At 41.5% G+C, this 21,435-nt stretch overlaps 1 protein-coding gene across 1 annotated transcript in view; it reads right to left on the reverse strand.

Annotated features, from left to right (window-relative positions):
* Positions 1-239: 239 nt before the first annotated feature.
* The window catches only part of TRIM71 (tripartite motif containing 71), a 56,220-nt gene continuing 35,024 nt past the window's right edge, over positions 240-21,435 (reverse strand). The window contains exons 2-4 of the mRNA XM_017817932.1: positions 13,270-13,437; positions 4,592-4,726; positions 240-1,857 (exon numbers count right to left, since the gene is read on the reverse strand). Of these exons, the coding sequence (XP_017673421.1) occupies positions 406-1,857; positions 4,592-4,726; positions 13,270-13,437 (1,755 nt within the window). The 3' untranslated portion in view covers positions 240-405. The remainder of the gene's footprint in view (positions 1,858-4,591; positions 4,727-13,269; positions 13,438-21,435) is intronic.

Raw genomic sequence — 21,435 nt, forward strand, 5'->3', positions numbered from 1 at the left:
ATGGTCAAGAAAAACAAATTCTCTACAAACACCTACTACCATTTTCTCCACTTAAAAACTTACATAGCGCCTTTTTTGGCTTAAGTCTAACAGAACTCACCACACAAACCACCTAATGTGCACAGCAACACTTGTTTGTGCATGAAACCCCATTGGGGGGGAAAGAGGTAAAATGTTCTGAACTATGAGTGTGTGGGGATGGGGAGAGGGCGAGAAACCGGGGAGGGAAAGGAGGACGATGAGGTAGATAGAATTCATTTTTACAGGCTCACTCCCTGCAGAAAAGATAAGTACATTCATCTGTAAAAAAATTAAAGATGAGGTAGGTTTGAATTAACGTTGTATTTTTTCATTTTCTCTTAGAAGAATTTCCCTGAGACAGTTTCTTCCTAATTCAAACACAGATTAGAAGACGAGAATTCGATTGTTTCCAAAGTCGACCACAACAATCATGCCATCAGGGGTGACAGCTATACCTGAAGGACGGTCCATCTGACCAAAGCCGCTTCCCTGAGTGCCAAACTTGCATAAAAAGCTACCATTTGACTCAAATATCTGCACCCGGTGGTTTCTGGAGTCGGCCACGATGATGCGCCCTTCTTGATCCACCGCCACTCCCTGCGGGCGCAGGAACTGGCCATTCCCAGTGCCCTCCGAGCCCAGAAAGCGTGCTGACTGGCAATCTGGATGGATGACCAGAAGGCGATGGTTGTTGAAGTCTGTCACTACCAAGTGGCCCTCGTGATTGAAAGTCACACCTCTGGGGGAATCAAAGTGCTTCCAGAGTGCCCCTTCGAAGCCATACTTGTTAAGGAACACGCCGTCGGGCCCAAACAGTTGAACGCGATGGTTCCTCGTGTCAGAGACCAGAATCTTGCCCTCTGCGTTGACGGCCACATCCCATGGGTAATTGAATTGCCCGTTCTTCGTTCCTTTCTCCCCAAACTTCAGAATGAACTGCCCCTCAAATGTGAAGATCTGGATGCGATGATTGTCCTTGTCAGCCACAACGATCCTACGCGAAATGTCACAGGCCACGCCGGCAGGGCGATCGAACTGTCCTGGCCGGCAGCCCAGCGTGCCAAACTTGTGATGGAAGGTCCCACATGGCTTGAACACCTGGATGCGGTTATTACTGCGGTCGGCAACAATGATGTAGCCTTCTTTGTCGACGCTAACCCCCCAGGGGCGGCAAAGCTTGCCGTCGCTGTCTCCCTCGCTGCCAAAGGAGAGCCCCGGCAGCCCAATGCCTATGTAGCTGCGCCCAGACTTCACCACCACTTTGAAGGGGCTGTTCTCAATGTGTTGGTTGCACATCATCACGGACACCAGGTGCTCTCCCTCGAGCTGTGGACGGTAGCTGACCAGGTAGGTCCCATTTTGCTGATCGCTGACATCTGCCCCGAAAAGGTTTCCATCTGGGCCCATCACCACTGCAGAGATCATGTCGCCTCCTGAAAGGCGAGGTTCACCATCGTGGTCGTAGCCGATCACGGTGAAAGAGGCCACTTTGCCCTGCAGCGCACGCTTGAGACCTTCCCCAGTGGCTTTGGTCAGAGGAGCAAAAGCCCCACTGCTGACAAAGCCCATTGATTTAATGGCCATATACAATGCCTGGTCAGGGGGAGTGAACATGATCCTGTCGTCTTCCTGTGGCTGGAGAAGGCCTCTCACATTCTTCAGCTCCTGCACCTGAGCCAGCATGCGGTCCCGAGCCAGAAGAATATCCATGGTACGACCCTCCTCCAGGACCTGCTGAACAGCACTAATGGTGTTATCCAGCTTGTTTAGGTTCTGACGTAACTTTTCAACTTGCAAGTAGAGTGACTTAGCCTTGACTTGACGAATCTTTTCCACCTTGCGGGGGACAAGGGAGAGAGAAAAGCACACTTACATTAGGAAAGACAGCCCACACCACAGACATTACCTAGTGTCACCCTTCTACATAAAAACAGCTGACCAGGTGTTAGAGCATGTTGACACACAGCTGCAGAACAAACCTCCAAAAGCCACAATGTAGACAAGTAGAAATGAGGAAAAGTAATTAATTATCCAAATTCAGGATTATTACTATTTCCTACCCTCCACGCAAAACCATACATTCTTATCCTGCAGATCTGCTGCAGAGTGCCAGTTGAAAGGGAGAGTCACTTGCTTACTAATAAATATTTGCTTCCTCAAATGCTATTCTGTTTTCTAGTTGCAAGGTATTTGACAGATCAACTGAAAGCACATCTCATTTAGCCCCCAGGGAGAACAGAGGTTACTGCAGGCTCTCAAGAAGGAGCAGAGGCTGAGGCTTCGCTAACCAGAATTGAGACCAACCTCAGAAAGTGGACTGTTATCACACAGAGCTGAGGCTCAGAGTCAGCATCAGCTAACGCATGTGGGCTCCTGTCATTCCCCTGCCTGCCAGCAACGTTTTCATCCGACTAGCAATACCAGACATCTATCTCCAGGGATTTTTAGGGTCCTATTATTTTAATATTTTCTTGTAAATAAATACTGGCAGTCATACTGAGCTCATGCTCTACAACAGGATGCTTTGTAAATGTCAATTCAAATGACACAGAAGGTTGCTGCCAGTCCCTGTTTGGGGGACTGAAGTTTGTGCAAAAACGATTGGCTTGTAACTCCTTTATATAAGCCTCTGTTTATCTTTACTTGTGAAAAACCACTTTGGACCATCTGGCAAAGACACCTGCTTTGTGAAACTAATGAAATGTATTTGCTTTTTTGTTGCAAAAATACATTGATGTCTGAATACCTACTTGGCTGCAGAACAATACCTGATATGTATTTTAATAAAGGAAGACTCAATGTCTGAAGACTCCTTGGCTATGCACTGTCTAGATAACATATGTACAAGCATACTATTTCATTTAACGTTCAGGCATGCAGGTTTTACCAAACTATTTAAAAAAAAATTAGAGAGGCTTCCTCCAACAGATTTCCAAGACAACTTACTAATCTTAGGTCTCAGCTCAATCCTTAGACTCAGCTTTGGTATCCGAAATTGTTCATTAACACACTTGATTTAAGGGCTTGGATAGCTTGTTTTGGTAGAATCATTTACCACCATCACCAAGTTTCCATCTTAAAATAATGTTTTATAACTTGAAGAAAACTTGCTATCAGTGCAGATATTACAATGAAGTGCATTTATACAACCTCTTGGGATAAAAATAGCTTAGGGGCAGTTCTTACTCCTCCTATACTAGGAATACCTCAAAAGAGAAAGCTGCCAAGCTTCTTGGAGAAGGTTAATAGTGGAAAGTGAACTTGTCTCCCTCAATACAAAACCTCAGAAAAAGCAGCATTAGAAGTACAGTAACTCTATAAAGTGTATTTTTAATCTTGCCACTGACACTTATAAAAAGAACTGCAGAAAACCAAAACTTCTCCTGTAGGGGATTAGTCTCACTGTAGCTAGAGCAGTTCCACACCATGAATTCTTACCAGATTAGCCATTTTGCTGACAACAGATATTAAACCAGAAAATTACTGTTTCAGTTAATGTTGATGGAGAAGAGGGGAGAAATGCTTTAGCAGGATGGCACTGCTTCTGGGCAACATGTGCCTCATCAAGGACATGTACAAGCTATCCTGCCTGGCCCTGCTAGTACAGGCAGCAGCCACACAGCACCTGGTTTCCAGCCACACTGTCTGGTGTGACTGCTTATTATAGGAGCATTCTCAGTTTACTCATAAACCTCTCCCATCTTGACCACACGTTTTTTGCTCCCCTTTAATAGTCCTAGCAATCATGTGGTCACAGGACAAGTCAGCTTGACTCACTTATCTAAGAGTCCTAATCCTACAGCAGAGTGTTTCTGTTCAATTCTGCAAGTGGGACCCACAGGGCCTATCCAAGCTAATCTGTGCTAAACAAGCAGAGAAGAGCCACAACCACTAAGTTACCTTTCCGGAATAAGGAACTTGGCTGTTACTTCCTTTCCTCCTCTCAAAATACCACACGTGCATCATGGTTGAAATTAGGCCATGAGCTTGGCATTGTGCAGATACTCTTGCTGGAAAGTATTCTTTTGTTATACTAGTTAAAAAAAAAAAATAATCGGAGGGAAGACACTACCTTGATTAAGAGTAAAGGTTTGTAGTTATGGGCACAATGAAAGTTAGTCTCACAGAATTTCTATTAGTCTTTTTTTAAAAAAAAGGGCAACATACACAGCTTTGCTCCTGTCCTTTATGAGAAGTGGACTGGAAAACCCAAACACTATATACCTAATTCTACAGTAACATATTAAAGATGTTTTGAAGAGTTTCTTTAAACATGGTGTTTAAAAGGGATCTCCCTGGCCAGCTCCTGAGCCAGCAGGGGGAGTGCCCACCTCATGTGTGGGGCTGCTCTGAGGATACAGCAGCCCCTACAAAAACCTCCAGCACAATATCAACCAGGGCCAGAACCCAGCACCCTGCTACCTACAGAAAAAATAATCCATGGTAAATTGTAGTGTTTCGATTCAGTTTTCCTTGGATATCAGATTCTGACCATATACTAGTTTAAGTACTTTTTCAGTTTGAAAAGGCACTTGTCAGCAGTACAAACCACAAATGTAAGGGTGCATACCTTCCAGAGCAGCTCACACTCCCGCTCTTCCAAGGCCTTCTTATGTCTAGTAGTCACGACTTTGACTTCAGACTGTACCACCTTCGCTTTCATCTCAACCTGCTCCGCCACAGCCTGGGCCTGTTCAATACTCAGCTGTGGAGAAAAAAAAAGGCAAACACACTTAAGGCTCAACCAAACCAATTAAAAATGCATCAGAGGACTGCTGCTTACATTTCACTACACCTTCAAGTGAAGGCATAAAGTGACAACTCTTACTTTCTTATCAGGCCTTCACCCGTTTCATACACTGGAGCCTAAAGACTGACATTAGTTTTTAAATACATCTATTACATGGAGTTTACACCTTCAATGTATCATGCATCAACACCCTAGGACTAAATTCCCTGTGCAATTCCAGCAAGCAGCTAGTATGGCAAACAAGAGACTGGCACAGGAATTCATACTTATGTTTTACTACATATAGAAAACCCGGTTTGTCTACTCCCTCCAAATAGTTCAGACTCTCACTGTGTGATGGGTCTGCTTCCAGTAAGAAATTACACTGTAGGTAACAGACTATGTTGTCTATGCATCTGAAATACCCCTAACAGAACGTGAAGTTAATCAATTTTAAAAGAAAAATCAAAGATCGGACAGTTATCATTAAAAAGCAGTCATACAGTTGTTTACAACTCAGAGACCAAATTCTTTCCAGTGTAACCTCGCAATACTAGTATTTGAAAAAATTCTGTAGTAGTATTTTGCAAATATGCATAATGCACCTGAAAGGAATACATCTCTCTTCTCCTCTCAAATTAAGAACTGTTTCCTCAAAAAAATCCTTCCCAAACTACTCGCAGTTTCATAGAATATTACAGACAGAGGCATAAAATCAAATAAAAAAAGCAGGCAAATCTTATCTTTTTCTTACACATCTGAGGAACTAGTCCATTTCATAACTGGAGGTAGACCTCAACCTGCCTTTCTCACAGTTTCTGGCAGGCAAATTTGACTTAACACTTAAAGTTGACAAAAAATTAAAATCTCATTACACATTTAGCAAATGAAGTCAGAAATGGCCCCAGATTAGGGCTTCGTAAGAGCCAGTAAACCTCAGGCCTAGCTGGAAGAGTCCACATGTAAGAATACTGTGCCTCTGTCACCTCTGCTTTGCCATTCCAATACAGAACCTGCTTCTACTGCAGGGAAAAGGTATGCATTTCTTCCAAAACAGACCTGGATTCCCATCAAGTAGGGCAAAATCCCCTCATTCTCTTACAAAGAGAAAGGTGCATCTCCCTGAGAAGTGTTGTGCTATGCTGTCATATTCCAGTTCTAACAAGGATGTCTGTGAAAGCATGAAAGTCTGGGTTACTTATTTGTGCTTTGTGTATAGCAGTACCCATTAGAACCATGATCTGTGTATATACTTCCTTCCTACCTTACAGATAAGAGCAATCCCAACTTCCCTCGTGATTCTCCACTAAAACCAGAGTCCACCTTTCAAGAACTCCACCATAGCAGGAGAGGTAGCAATTCCCCATGGATGCTGCAATCTTCCAACTTTAAGAACCAGTTATGGGTAGGGCAAGTAGCTAAACTCAATAGCACAAGGTTGTCCATCAACAATTCATGTCATCATCTGAATTTATTTTTACTTGCCCAAGTATGAACAGCTCAGATCAGTGAGAGATGCCCAAAACACTAAAGCTCTAATATTGTCCAGGATACTAGTAAAGCTTTGGTAAAATTCAGATGATTCTGGACTCTGCTCATTTAGGCTAGAACAGCCTAGGAAGGATGACCAGCTGACCAAATATGCAGAGGTATGGTGGGGGGGAATAGCAATAGACAAGTTATCTATATTTGAAGCAAAAGCCAAGAGCATTAAGTATAAATTCTGGGAGCCTACTTTACGTGGAAATCCCTTGTTCACTTTGATTCCTGTAAGATGTCAGAGTTCCGCCACGAAAACTCACTCCTGCTGTTCTGCAGGCATTTCCTGTGTGGAACTTGTCTCAGAGAGGTCAACTTTTTAGGAAACATGCTAAGCAGCAGTGTTTCTTGTTCTGGTCAAACACCACAGAATCTTTTTAATAACTTCTTGTAAAGGAAAACTGCCTTTATGATGCACTCTCCTCATGGTATGTCATGATTTTTCCAGCGCTAGTGAATAAGATGGTCAACCAGTTCACATGCTTGGGAGATAGAAGGCAAGGCCTGTGTTTAGCCAGGAATTGTGCTGAGTTATTGAATCTGAGATGGAGAACAACTGCTTTGTTTATTGCTGTTGGCCAATACAGTAAATCGCCTATTTGCAGCTGTGCCTATTCACTTGTGGTTTCTCAAGGTTCCAAAGACAGCCAATACCACTCCTTTATTTTATTAGATGTCACCAGTGCCTTGTGTTTGTTAAAAACAAGTAAAACACTTTGCAATGTATCTTGTAAACTTTAGGGTTGAAAATGGTACTTCTAATTCCTCAGAGTAAAATTTAAGTAGCAACAGTGCTTATGCAGGTGATATGGTTCCAGAGGGCCACAACACAAGGAAACTTTGCACATGGAGCTTCCAGTGGAGCAGACAAAACTGTTCTCATGAAGGAAAGCAGTGTGGACATCCATTACTAGCTATTGCTACCAGCACATTTCAGTTTTGAGTAACAAGTGAAGGGCAAAGTTGTATTGGAACCCAGGCATCCTTTGCAAGCTCCCTTTAGGTGGGCACCTCCGTGAGATCCCCTTCATCTACATTTTATTGCCTGAGGGAAAAAGTAGTAATGATCTTACTACAGTGACACGGACACAGCTACTGATGCTACAACACAAATCTATGAATAAACCAACTGCAAGAGCCAGAAGAAGCAAAGTAGCATTGTAGAACTGGGCTGACCACAGAGGGGCCCAAATCAGGACTTGCCATTCTGTAGAATGGCAGTTTTGGTCAGTTTTCACACTTCCTCTCTGCTGTTGGACATTAGGAAATGGACCCTCAAGTTACAAAAAACTTCCTACAATTTCATGTTAACTTAAACATTCCCATGGAATATTTAGTGTTCTAGAAATATCGCCGCTCCAAGTTTTCGCTACCGGTTCTTTAAATTAAAAATTATGATCGGAAACACGTAACACTTCAGGAGAAAGAAAAAACTATTACAAAGCTTGTGTTCTGACAGACTACAAACAAGAACAGAGTGACTTTAAGGGTGCTGATGCTCTCACTGCATGGTTTCCACTGTCCAATACTCCAACTAAATCAGTACGTCCACACAGCACACGGTTATTTGAAGAGGTTAACTTAGGTCTCTGAAACAGCAGAGCCTGTTAATCCAGATGCTGAGCCATGATGATAGATTACATCAATTCAGTTCTGAAAATTATCCAGTTGAACAAACTGCAGCACAACATGCCACTGTACCAGCACCATGAAACATGTAAAGGCTGCTTTATAGTAACTGTATTGCAATGCTGGTTTGTGTGAACATTTTTGAAAAGGTCCCTAGGATTTTTTATTCCACCCATCTGAAGAAGAGATGGATGCATAATATCTCAGGCATTAATTCCTATATTTAAGTCTCCTATTTTAAGTTTTCCAACGAAGGTGCAAACACTGGAGAGAAAATTCAAACTTAAAAGCAAATTTTGTTTTCTTCTGAGGAATTCTTCAATATTTCAGGGGTGAATGGACCACAGGTATTGGCTAAAGAATCTTAACTATACACTTCCCTACATCACTAGGGAGGATTTACACTTCAAGGAATTTAAGACTAAGTTATCCCTGCTTAAGGGGGGAAAAAAAGCCTATTCATCAACAAACTCCTCTCTGGCTTTTAAAAGCATGTTAAATAATAATACAAAGAAAAAAACAAAACAAAAAACCAAACCACTCAAGGAAACCTTTTGGTATGTCTCAAGTTATCCCTCTTCCACCAAATGGAAGGTGTTCCAGCCATAAATGGTTTGTTTTCAGTTCCTTATGGTAACAAAAAGATACAATGGGCTTGTTTCACTAAGTTTCCAGTTACTTATCACTGTTTCAGAGCAGGATAAAACCAGGACATAACAGCAGTCTTCCTTCAGCATCAAGAACTGGATATAAATTTCCTAACGTTCTTATACTAGAAAAATTAACTGGAAGATCCTACAGAGTATAGTTACAGTAAAGACTAGTATTAACAAGCTAAGCAGTGCATTTGCAGTAATATTGGTGCAGATATAGCACAGATCACAGTAGCTGGACCAATTTACGTGTTTCAGCGTAATAAGCATAAAACACTAAACCATTCTTCAAGTTCCCCACAAAGACAATTTTAAGAGAAGCTTTGATGGAGGGAGGGCTAGAGGCCAGGTAACCTCATGTCAGATACCACTAAACAATCATTTTGGTTTGTATGGCAAAACCAGACTTTTTGCCTACAGTTTTAGGCAGAACAGTAGTTCGGACAGTGAAACACATCAAATTCATCTTCCCCAATAACCATCTGCTCATATGCTGCACTAAGGAACCCACTGAAATACAACACAATAACTAGAAGTACGAAGAAATTCAGCCTCTATTGATAAAAATCCAGATTTAGAAAAGCACAATTGACTTCATTTTGTTTACGAAGTTTCATTTCAGATTCTCAAACCCATAAACCTGACTTCAAAGCCACACACAAGGGGGCCTGAGCTAACTCAAAGTGACAACCCAAAAACGACCCCTTGCAGCACAGCGGTGCCATCCTTCTCAGGTATCGACCTCCCAGTAGCACAAATCCATATGGCAACCCACAGGGAGGCTTCCACCGAAGGGCAGAGGCTCAAGGCAACAGATCAGCTTCCTCTTCTGGCTGGCTGAGTTTCTTACAGTATCCCCTCGCCCCCCATAAAGGCGCTAATCTATTTCATACCACCTCCTCCACAATTTGGGAGGGAAGAGGCATTGCCTTAATGTCTGACCTGCCTTACCACCCGCTCCTAAGCTTTTCATGACGGTAGATAAGAGAGTAGCTCCCACTATGTTCTGCACATGACCAGTCTCACTGGTCAGTGAGAAGCTTGCACTGTCAAACATCCCAGCAAAACCAATTATAGGCTCAGTTATAAAGGAATTTGTTTGTTTTCCAACAAAACCACTTTTAAGACAACTGAGATGAATAAATCAAATCTTATTGTAATATGTTCACCTGGAAAATTAACCCTAAATGGGAGTGAGCACTCAGTGCTTTACTGTTAGGCAAGTGCATTAGATTACACACATACATACATACATATATACAGTTACACACGTATAGATGTATTTTAAGAACGTGACATTTTGAAGAAGCCATCTATCTTTCATCATAACAGATTTACGTTCAGTTTGTGACCTAGTCCTTGGAAAAAAATCTGAAAGAAGACAGCTAAGTGTGCACTTTCATGAGGTAAAACAAGGCAGCAGGACATGCTCCCCGCATAGAAAGGCAGCAAGCAGTCCCGATTCCTCCCACCTCATTAATCCAGTGTCAGCTTTGGCTTTCATATCATCCTATGAATCCATCTGAGTCTCTGAAAAGGCTGGAAAAGTATCCCAGCAAGGAGGATAAGTTTCCACTGAGATAAGAAAAGAGGTCCTACAAGCAACTGAGTTGGGTGTTTCTGCTTCATTCCCTGGCACCATCAACAGTCCTTGTAGCAGTATAGTGAATCAGCCAGGGGGCTGACCCAGCCAAAAATTAATCCCACGGAAAGGTTACCCATTCAGCTGGATCAACTCACCACACAGGCACACAACCACAAATTCTTGTGTTAGGGACAGGCTTAGAAATGCATGATTCCAACCATCATGGCACAGGAAAGCAGAGAAAACTTTCCATTGCTACAGAATTTCACTGAGGGAAAAAAAAAAAGAGCAAGCCACTTGCTTATCAAGGCTTGCTATTTCTTACAGAGGACTTCGACTCCTTTGAAAAGTGAGGTTTGGACTTTTCTGGAGTGACAGACTACATCAGGCTTCAGTGGATCAAGAGGCTGAAATGTATCCCAACTCACAGCAAATTTTTTAAGTCTGAAAAACAATCTTTCCTCCAAAGCCACAGGAAGAGTTTAAATAAACATTTCTTCCTAAAAGCCTTCAACTTTGGTTAACCAGATACTCTCCAGCCAGTTGACTCATGGCTTGATTTCCTCTCTCCTGCAATGCCCTTCAAATTCCACCTTTTCCCCTTTACTCTCAACTACTCCTCCTCATCCACCCTCAACATCTCATGTCAGGGGAGCTATCACTTTCAGAGCCTATTAAGAGTTTCTAGTACAGCATTAGGAATCAGTCAAACTAAGAAGTGTTACTACAACATATTACTTTTCAAGCCTCTTAGAGCTCCAGTCTGAGAGGAGCTCTAAAGTAATATGTTCCTCATATTACAGCTTATACTGGCATTTAATTCTCTGTTGACTATTTCCATACTTTAAGAAAACCACACAAGCCAATTTCTTTTAATTTAGAGTCTAGTTAACTTCAGAGTTTGTTTCAAATTCATGTTGACATGCTGTCTTCCTCCCTAGGATGAACTTATAGTTTCACAGTCCTGTTGTCTCAACAAGGAAAGTTCTGCTTTATGTAAACTTGATGCAGTTTCATTGCATCAACCCTTTGAATTGGGCACCTTCGATTTTAAGTCACGTGCTCTTTTAGTTGCTGCTGATGTTGCTTCAGCAGTAGCTGTCTAGAACTGAACAATCTTCCCATTCCTGCATATGCACATACAGATTACCACCCACTCAAATTTATAATCTGTTTGCTGACTACCCTTCTTTTTACAGTGATCCAGATTAAAAAGCCCACTAAACCAATAAAATAACTCAGCTCTTGAAAGCATGGTTCATTTTACGGATCTTTACAAGATGCCCATTTAACACTTCCAAGATAGCCTCTTCACCTGGCTGGGCTGTGTAGTGAGACCAGGGCGAAACTGTACAAACTTAAATTCAGTAGAACTGCTTGTTCGAGCTACATGAACATAACCAGTACCATCACCTTTTATCTGCCCCATCAACGCAATAATCAGCTCACCACAATGGCAGGAGCCTCCACCATAAAAGCCAGAAGAAAATGGGGAAGGACCGCACAAAGTAAACTCAGTAGGAAGGAAACCAGGCACAAGAGCATTCATGCAATACTAGCAGAGTGGTACTCAATGCTATCTCTGCTCGTTTTTACTCCAAGGCACAGTCCCTTCTTCAGTGATTTAGCCTCACCTGTTAGATGATTAAGAGCCCTGGAGGTCAAAAGCAATAATTTAATTACTAACAGACAAGCCCTTGTCTAGGACAGCCTGGAGAAATTCAGAACACTACACCACTACACTGAACTCTGATGATCTTTAAACTAGCATAATCTCTTTCTTTTTGGGGACATATGGGATATTTTGGGGACAGTACGGATACTGCTGGTGAGCCTTATGATTCGGATTAAAACAAATATTGGAAGAAATTAAGTTTTGCAGGACTCTGCCTTAAGGTAGAGTTTTAAATTAACCACCCACCTGCAAAAACTTGGTGTTTACTGTTCTGTTGTAACAAGTTAACATTGCAAGCTAAACGGAGACACCAACAACTGTTTACTATCTATACCATCAAGTATTATTTCATTCCACAGAGGTAAAGATTAATGACCAAAGGGTTAGCTGCTCCTGTCCCATGGAACAAGTTTACTTCCCTCATCTACTAGAAAGCAGTGACGGGTGGACAGTGAGCTTTGGTCTATTTTAATTATTGTTTATACCATGCATGTGCCAGGAAAGCACACCTAATTCAGAAAGTTAGTCTACTTCCTATCCATGACATTCTACAAACGTTTACTCAAAAAAATCTTATTAGTTAAAGCACATAAAACTGTTGAGTTTGGTTATATCCAGCTCAAGTTTAGAACATGAGATTCACAAAACTACAAGGCAGTAGATACGGAGTGAAGTTTCCCACTATGCTTTCCAGATCCAAAGTCTATCTATACAAATAAAATTACTGCTAGTATCACAGTAGTTACTGCTAGGTATTACTCAACAAAAGTAAGTAAGTATCTACATGCCACTGCAGTTTAATTCCCTGTGTAAATTCCTTTTCTAGTTTGAAGCACTATACTACCCTCATTCCAGATATTTATATTTGCATTATTAAACATAGCTGAGGTAGAATAGAATAACAGGCATACTATGCATCTCTGTGTGCAGAGTAATCCTTGAACGGAGATTGCTCTAGATGGTCTCTGCACATGCAGGTTAGAAATTTCACACTAATTCCAACAGCTGATTAGTATTTTGTATTTGGTGGCAACACTTAAGACATAACTAGTCAAAGGTAGTTAAAGTGCTAGATGCTGTACAGGCAGGAAAGATGCTAAAAAGAAGTCTTCGTGATAAAAACAAAACCGGGTTTGGCACCGCTACACAAGACCAGAGCTTTCTTCATAATGCTTCACACCCAAGTGCATTTTTACAGAGCTTCATATATATTGTGATTTACATGACAGGATTATGCTGCAAGAATGCAAAACTCATAACAGCACTTTATTTTCAGCTCCACCACCACTTCTGTCAGAGATCTGAGAAAACAGAAGGGGTGAGAAGACTGACAGCAGAAGCAGAGAGCTTTTTGCCTTGACACCTTGCCCTGTAACAGACAAGCTGGGGGGGGGGAGAAGGAGGGGGAAATAAAGTACTCAAGTTGGGAGTATCTTACTTGAATAGCTTGTCGTCCTTGCTGAGCATCTGCCAGGAGCTGAATAGTGAGAGTCCTGGAATCCTGTAGGGCATCTTGGAGGTAGATAAAGCTGTGACCCACATGTCGTCCCATGGTACATTCACGACATATGGGGACAGAACAGGTATCACAGTAGAAATGCAGTACCTTTAAGGAGGAAAAAAAGAAATCTGTATCATTATTTAATGAAGAATTAAAAAGAAAACAGAACCAGAATGTAAAAAAAAATCCAAAAGCTCAACTATAAAGGAGATGGTTAGAGGCAGTAGCAATAGGCAAAGACCTCACAATAGTTTCTCCACAGAGGAAGAGCTATCCTTCCCAGTAAACTCCAAATCATACCCTAACAGTTAGATGGAAGTATCCTTGTTTTCTTTGCAATACAATAGTAGGAAGAGTGTCCACAACAGCTCCTCTTAAGAGCGGAAGCCATCTGCCAACACTTGCAGATTGGAGATGCCATCTAAGGCAAGTTTCAGGTGAAGACTTTTCCTGCATAAACAAACACCACATTCTCTTAAGTGGGTCATTCAATAATCAATACACTGGAGAAACACAGCACCAGCACTCCCACTCCCCAATAAAGAGAAAACAAAATCATGTATGCAGAAAACCATCCTCTATGTTTTCAAAATATGCAAATCCCTTATGTCCAGGGCAGCAACAATATTAGGCAAAACTGCCCCCCTGCCACTCCCAACAGCAAAGCAAAAAACCTTTGCTATGACGGTGTTACCATGCTAGTGATGCTTCAAGATGCTCGAGCTGGAAGAGACTGGAACCTTAGCATGCCCATCATTTGAATACCACAGTGAACTGTGGGTAACCACTAATACCCCATTCTATTCACAAAGCATTTACAAACCCTACAGTCAAATCACAATGAAAGTCTTACACCAAGATGTTAGCCTAGAAAGCTGGATTCATTCATCAGCTGTAACTGTTTCCATTCCATCCAGTAGAGGGAAGTAGCACACAGAATTAGCATCTTCCATGGACATGTATTGTCTTACAGGGGAGCAGAAGCCAGCTGTATTGCTTTTTGTTTTCAAAGATGCAAATGAATGAGTACAACACTTCAACATGAGAAAGTTCTGTATTGAAGTCTTGCCCTTAACTACATACACTACTTTTCTCAACAGCATAACGTCAGAAAATCTAGATTATCGTGGAAGAGTACAATGTTACAAGGTTTTGTTCTACAAACAACTTTTCCATCACCAGATATTTCAAATCTACCTCACAGAAAGGAGCAAGAGCAGAACAAAGATTGGACATGTGTTTGATATGCCTGTCTTCTCCCAGCTGTCATCCAGCCAGTCCCAATTCCAGCTAGCAGCTTGTGATATGGTGCATAACATCCCCCTTTCTGTTCTCCCTCAAAAGGAAGGGGAAGGACAGGACAGGTGATTCCCTTGGACTGCCTGTGCTGCATAAAGTGACATTTTAAGCTCCTGTAAGTGCAACAGCTGAAGTGGTACATGGATTAATTTCTCAAAGGGTTATGTGTGCGTTTGTGCGCATATGTCAGATTTTACTAAAACTCCTTGTTTTTCTTAAAGTTAAGTTTTACTGTAGGGAAACTGAACGGACTTATGTTTTGCTTCTGTTCAAATAGTAAACCTTCAAGCAGTAAGTATCTCAGAATCTCTGACTTTACCAAGTGAAAAGCTGCCTTGGCTCCAAAATGCATTGCTTAAATGCATCATCTTCCTCAGCTAGAGGCCTCCTTGTCTTTACGCAGCAGTTGTCTAAATCTGTATACAATGTTCACTTGCACATGCAGTTCTGTAATTTTTCTGTTGAAATTACAGGGAACTTTTATTACATATGCCCAAATAACTCCACTTAGACAACTGAGAAGTTGAGAGAGAATGAAAACCAAGACAGGGTATCAAGTTAAAGTCATATGAATCTGATATACTTTAAAAACATACAGCAGGGATTTGGGGCCTCAGTCAAGTAGAGCAGCTGAAAGGAAAATGGTGACCATATGACAGAAGACCAGAAGCAAATCAAATCTGTTATTACTCCTCCACAATAGTCAATACCAGAAGCAAAAGCTTGGTCACTCCTGCTGCAAGGAGTCACCCCAGGCACTCCTGATGAAAGGTAACAGCATCCACTGGGACAAAGAAAAACCAAGTTTAAGCTGTTCATTTGCCTCTTGTCACCCAACAAAATGCAGTGGGAAATATCACTCTTAAATTTAGAATGAAGAGTGACAAGAGCCATAATCTCATTTCAGAAATATGTAGATTACATAGGACATAGCAGGGGAAGGTCTTGGGTAAACACTACAGAGCCATTGATAAAGCCTCACATTTGTTTCTTTGTAAAACAAAACCAGTAAAAACAACCTAGATTTAATCTAAGAGCAAAAGAGTTAACAGGCTTGGGCAAAAAGAAGCATACCGTGATGGATGGACCTCCATCATTACACTGTTACCTTAAACATATGCAAAAGCACAAATGTGTTACCCCTACTGCTCTCAGTGGGGTAGGGAGCTAGTCACCAGAAGAGAATTTAAAGTCAGCCAGCTTCAAGACCAACTAGCAACTCCTCAGAAACTCCTTTCTGCACACAAAGACTACAACAGAATCCCCAAACTTGGCAGAGGTACAAGGGCAAGTCTCCTGTGGTCAATCTCACATACTTGTCAGGAGCATCCTACAGGCTGTACATCAGCTTTACCCAGCAAAGGGGGCACACTCCCAGAGAATAAAACTGAGAAGTCCCCAGATGTGCAGGGCACAACAGGGAGAGGGATTTGTGCCAGTTGGGCTAAGGGGCTTGGGCACAGCATCCAGCTTGCCTGTGCTTCCAACCACAACCAGGCATTTACTGTTAAGCTCAAGCCTGCTCACATCCCAGTCCCTAGGTCATGGCCACAAAGGTCACATACTGCTAGATTAAGTTTCTGTGCCTGTTTCTAAATGGGGGGAGGGGGAAGGGAAGAGGGAGGAGAGGAAGCCAAATCTCCCCCTTCAGCCCCCACCCACCAAACAAGCAACTCCCTGTAAAAATCATACCAACAATATATGTAGGGCAATCCACAAATGTGTTCTCAGCTCAGATCTGATGCACGTACAGCGTACCTAAAATGTTGGCAGAGTTTCCCCTTCTTCCAATTTCAGCAATGTGAGAAGGCCACCCTACATTTCATTTGCACTGTTACTATAGCATCATCCTGCTCTTCCTATGCTCATTGTAAGACAAATAACAGGACTCATATCTAAGTGTGGATAGGCAGGAATAGTAGGAGGAAATGGAAGAGTAATACTAGGCCTTCCTTAGCAGACATCAACTTCTGATACTCAGATTTAAATTAAAAAAAAAAAATCCCCAGATACCCAAAAAAAAAAAAAAAAAAACCAAAAAAAACCCACCAGAAAAGACAAACAAACCAACCCCACATAACAGTACTTCAGAGAAAAGTCCTGTAAGTTCCCCCCTCCACATCTGAAGAGGCAAAGATGATACAAACCAAAAGATCTATCAAGCTGTAAATTAACTATTGTCCTGTTAATTTCACTATTTACCCAAATGTATGAAAAAATGGTTTATAAGCAAACACCTTCAAATAATGCTTGTTTTTCCAAACCATGCAAGTGTTCTGATGGGCAGCAAGGAAAGAAAGGAGAAAGCAGAGACAGACTTCTCCTTTCAAAAAAATTAACAGTGGGAACTGCATTTCATGAATTCTTTCTTTCTGTAGTATTATTAAGTAATTAAGTAAAAATATAATTAAGATAAAACCCGCTGCCTTTCCAACACCCATTTTGTTAACGATCCAGTAAGGGGAAGAAGATTAATAAGCAAGTTAAGTAGCTTTTTTTTTTAAACTGCTCCACTACGTTAATTAGTATTTTAGAATTTCCAACAGAATTAAATGAAGATAGAAGTCAGAAGGAAGAGAGGACTAGTTTTAGAGATAGTTAAAAGTGATTTATTTTAAAATAAATCAGCTGTGGGTTGATTACTTCCCAAACAGGAAATATTTCCTGAATTGGTGGCATACAATTTTAGACACAAAACAATAAAGGGAGCCTACTTCAATTTAAACAGAATCAGTGAACCATGTTACAGGGCTATTCATCTTTTACAGCCACAGCAGCCCAAGAAATACAACAGCAAGGCCATAAATGTGATTGCTTCAGGAAAGGCTGTACAGTGCACCGTAAAAACATTTTACAACAGCAGGAATTCCTGGGTGTCGCTCTCCCCATTTTTTGGTCCATCTGCTTTCAAAGGGGGCAGGGGGATGGGCGGAGATGTTGTTAAACGTCCCCCGGGACTGCACAGCAATCAATCATCATCTGATGAATGGCCACTAAAGTTAAACCCTGACCCCACTCCACAATTCCCACACCAGCCCTTCTCTCCTTACTGTTGACCAGCTTCCAGCATGCCCCCCCACCTTCCAGCCCTCACCAAAATTTCCCAAATACCAAGCCCAGACAAAAGCAATGGAATGTAGTAGGCACCATGACAGAGGAGAATTCAGCAGAAACAGCATCTGAGGAGGCTTATCCTTAACCTGTGTTTAAATAAGTGTTCTTTCAGCAATACTCACAGTGCCCTTCTCCTCCCAGCTAGAAAACACTTAATTTCTCTCATTTTCAGAGCTTGCATGCAAGCAATCGACACTAAAGCATGGGGAATCTAGTCACGTAAAAAACATTTGTTTCTGTCATGACTTTTCAGTGTCTTGCAAGGATTTTATTTAAGCCTACAGTGTTAAGAATTTGTGTAAGGTAACAACACATAAGGTCACATTACTTTTAAAATGCAAGTCTCATGCTCTAAAAAGCTACCCCGTAATCTTAACCAACAATAAAAAAAAAGCCTACAGACAAAACAGTGGCCTCTTGGTTTCTACTTTTGGAAAAGTTTCAGTATGGCACTTGTAGGTTAACTTAGTTTTATTTTATGATTCCCCCCAAAAAAGAAGTCATACTTACCATAGCTGGTTTAAAGTTTTCCATTACTGAAGGTGTTTTATTATCAAGTTCCCTTGACAGTAACTCAAACACCAGTGGCTTTGTTAGGTAGTGTGTAAGGCTTAGATGACTGGGTTTAGTAAAAAGTAGTGTTCCAATGAATTTTGGTCCTACTTCCTTAGCACTTTGGGTGTTTTTTTGCTTCCCTCCCTGGAGAAAAAGCTGCTTCCCTGCATGCAGCAATTTTTTTTTTTCCCCTAACAGCATATAAATGAACCAGTCATCCTGGGCGGTGTGGAGTTTGGTACAGATAATTGTTGGAGGTTTAAGTGAAAATAGGTAATATTTTTACTCTGTAGGAAGCTGGTCCTTAGCTTTCACTTTAAATGGCAATTCGTGACAATTAGCTTGCTTCACACCACAATGAGAGTAGTATTTTAGGAACCTTAACTTCTGCACTGATATAACTCTTGAAATTTGAATGCTAAATATAAAGACTAAAGAGATGAACAAGTAATGTGATACACATCACAGCTACAGGCTGTTTCCCAGTATACCTGAAACATGTGGTATCCAGAGATACCTAAACCCCTCACATTTCTGTGTACCAGTTAGTGATCAAATTGCTCTTAGAACTTGTATTTTAACTTGATGCTCTGGTGTAGGAGACTGGCTTAACACCAATCTTCCTCATTGCATCCAGTGGTAATGGGAAACGGTATACCATCTCCAGAAGGTCTCCACAGCAGACAAGAGAGTTACTTCTCAAATTCAGCTCAACATTCTAACAGAATTTCTACAAAAATACGGGCACCTCGAAGCACTACAGCCCTACACTACACAGGGTATGCAGCATGCACAGAAAGTTGTACCAAGCGGGAATAGTGAAACTAGTTTACTATTACCTTCCTTTGCCACTTGGATGAATAGAGATGGGTTTTGGTCCATTCAGAAGTTCAAGTGCAAGAGGATTGTTCAGCCTTCCCATTAAATTCACCTTGATTTCCTTACCCCACCCAATAAAACAATAAAAGCCCAGCTAACAGATAAGTAAGACTGTTTGTAGGAAATAAAGCTGTAATTCCACATGCTTTTTTTCCTCACCATAACCCTTCCCTCCCCACATGCTCCAGTGGGTTCTGTTCCTTGTTTCTCAGCCACATAGGTATTTCTTGGCCCAGCAAATGAAGGGGAAGGAAGCTCACAAATAAACCCCAAATGTGAAACCACACACAGCTCAAGGCTGTCCTTTCACTTCACAGTTAAACTGACAGCTGCTCCACAGGGAAGCCCTATACTTCCCCTGCCTTGCTCCTCGCCTCCCCTTTACTGCTCCTCCAGTCTCAGTGAATAGATTTGGGTATTTTTATAAACAGCAGAAAATTAATTTTTGAATAAACTATTTTTAATCAGTTGAGTCTGGGATTAGAAGTTCAGTAGGACCAGCACAAGGAAGGAGGAAGAACCCATAATTAAGGCCACAGAGACATTTGATGACAACTATCTGGTACTTTGCCAACCTCACAGCTGGAAATCAGTGTAAATCTTTCACTGATAGCATTTGTCTCATGTTCTAACTGGAAGAATAGTATCTAACTGGAGCTGAGTTAAATAGGCTGTTAAATCAAACAGACTACTATGCTCTTACGATTCTTAATTTTTACCTTCTTTAATCCTGCTGTGAGATCATGAATCCAGTAAAAACAGCTGCATATTTTAGAGTGGTGACAAGATTGGGTCAGTCTAGGTTAAAAGCAAAGTTTTTTGAATGACACGTAGTCCTATTAATCAAGTTTAGAAGACCCAATGGGTATTAACAGTCAGCTGGACATGGAGCAGAGACCATTTAAATTGTCTTTGCCAACGCAAACAGCACTTGCAAATTCAAATGGATCTGGGTTAGAAGTGACAATCAAGATCCACTTCACTCTGAAGGTCAAAACATCACTGGAATGGTGCAACAACAGGCTGCTAACTGGGGCTGGGAGACAGGAAGTCACACCACTGACAAAGGTGTTTTAAGGATCTGCTGGCTTCAGCCCACTGTAGAATTGCACACTCTGTGTTTCAAGTTAAAAATCTTATAAATAAAAATTCATGTGACAACAGTAGCTCCTGGTTATAGGCACCCACCCGGAACTGCAGCATCCCAAGTGTTTCTCTCAGCAGCACCTCTGCACGCCTTGTTCATCCACTCTGAATATGGGGAGGGACCACCACAGCACTTGCCTGGCCCTTGCCCATCCCATCAGCTAACTTTCTAAAAGCTCTTGGGTACAAGGTAACTTGGTCATCTTATCTAATACCTCAGAGATTCCAGTTACTAATGAACTGGAATGGACATCTCGAATACAATTTAACTCATTGGTCCAATTCTTCCTAAACAGGGATAAGCAAGCCTTAATTTTCTTCTAATGTCAATACTGAAGTGATGCAGGTATAATTATCCTACTACAGGCTATCATTAAATTACTACATAACAGTAAATCTACATTTAGCAATTTTCTTTTAAACAGGTTGTTTGGGGTAAGAAAATCTATACTTTGTTTTTAAAAAAACTCACAGCATCTGTTCCATCACTGAAGCAGGTAAAGTAGCCAGTCTACAGAAAGATGCAATGGTATCAGTAGCTAGTAGATTACTCAGCCCAAGATAAGTCACAGCTCTTTTATGGGATTTCAATAGGGGAGACCAGCCTGTGCTTCAACATGCAACTCATTAGCTGTTTAAATGCAGCTTCTGTGCCAAATCTGCATGACACGAGTAGCAGCAGGGTGGTCTTGGCACAGGGGACAGTGGGTGGATCTAAATATTCAACAGTTCAAGCATGCAAGCTAATAGTCTGCTGTGGAAGCAGACAGAGTGTGTCAGGACCCAGTTCTACTTTCAAGCCCATCTGTCTGAGTCACTGGTGTAAGTCCCTGCAAATCCTTCCCTGAGCTTTCCTAACTCTTCAGCTCTCTGAAAGCCAGAGTGTTTTAAAGTTCTCAGCCAAAGTTTGGCCATGACTTCAGTGATGCTGTAAATAAAAAAGAGTTGATAATTTCTTTGCTGTTGCACAAGGTGTTTGGTATTTTACAGAGAATCAAACTTTAACATTTCTACGAACTCCTTAGGTAACATGTTTTCCCCTTTCCTGCACAGCTCAGCATAAGAGCTTCTGAAACTTTTCCTTCTATGCACAGGAAGGGTTAAGTCTAG

This window comes from Lepidothrix coronata, unplaced genomic scaffold, assembly GCF_001604755.1.
Source record: "Lepidothrix coronata isolate B3197 unplaced genomic scaffold, Lepidothrix_coronata-1.0 Scaffold64, whole genome shotgun sequence".
Lineage (NCBI taxonomy): Eukaryota > Metazoa > Chordata > Aves > Passeriformes > Pipridae > Lepidothrix > Lepidothrix coronata.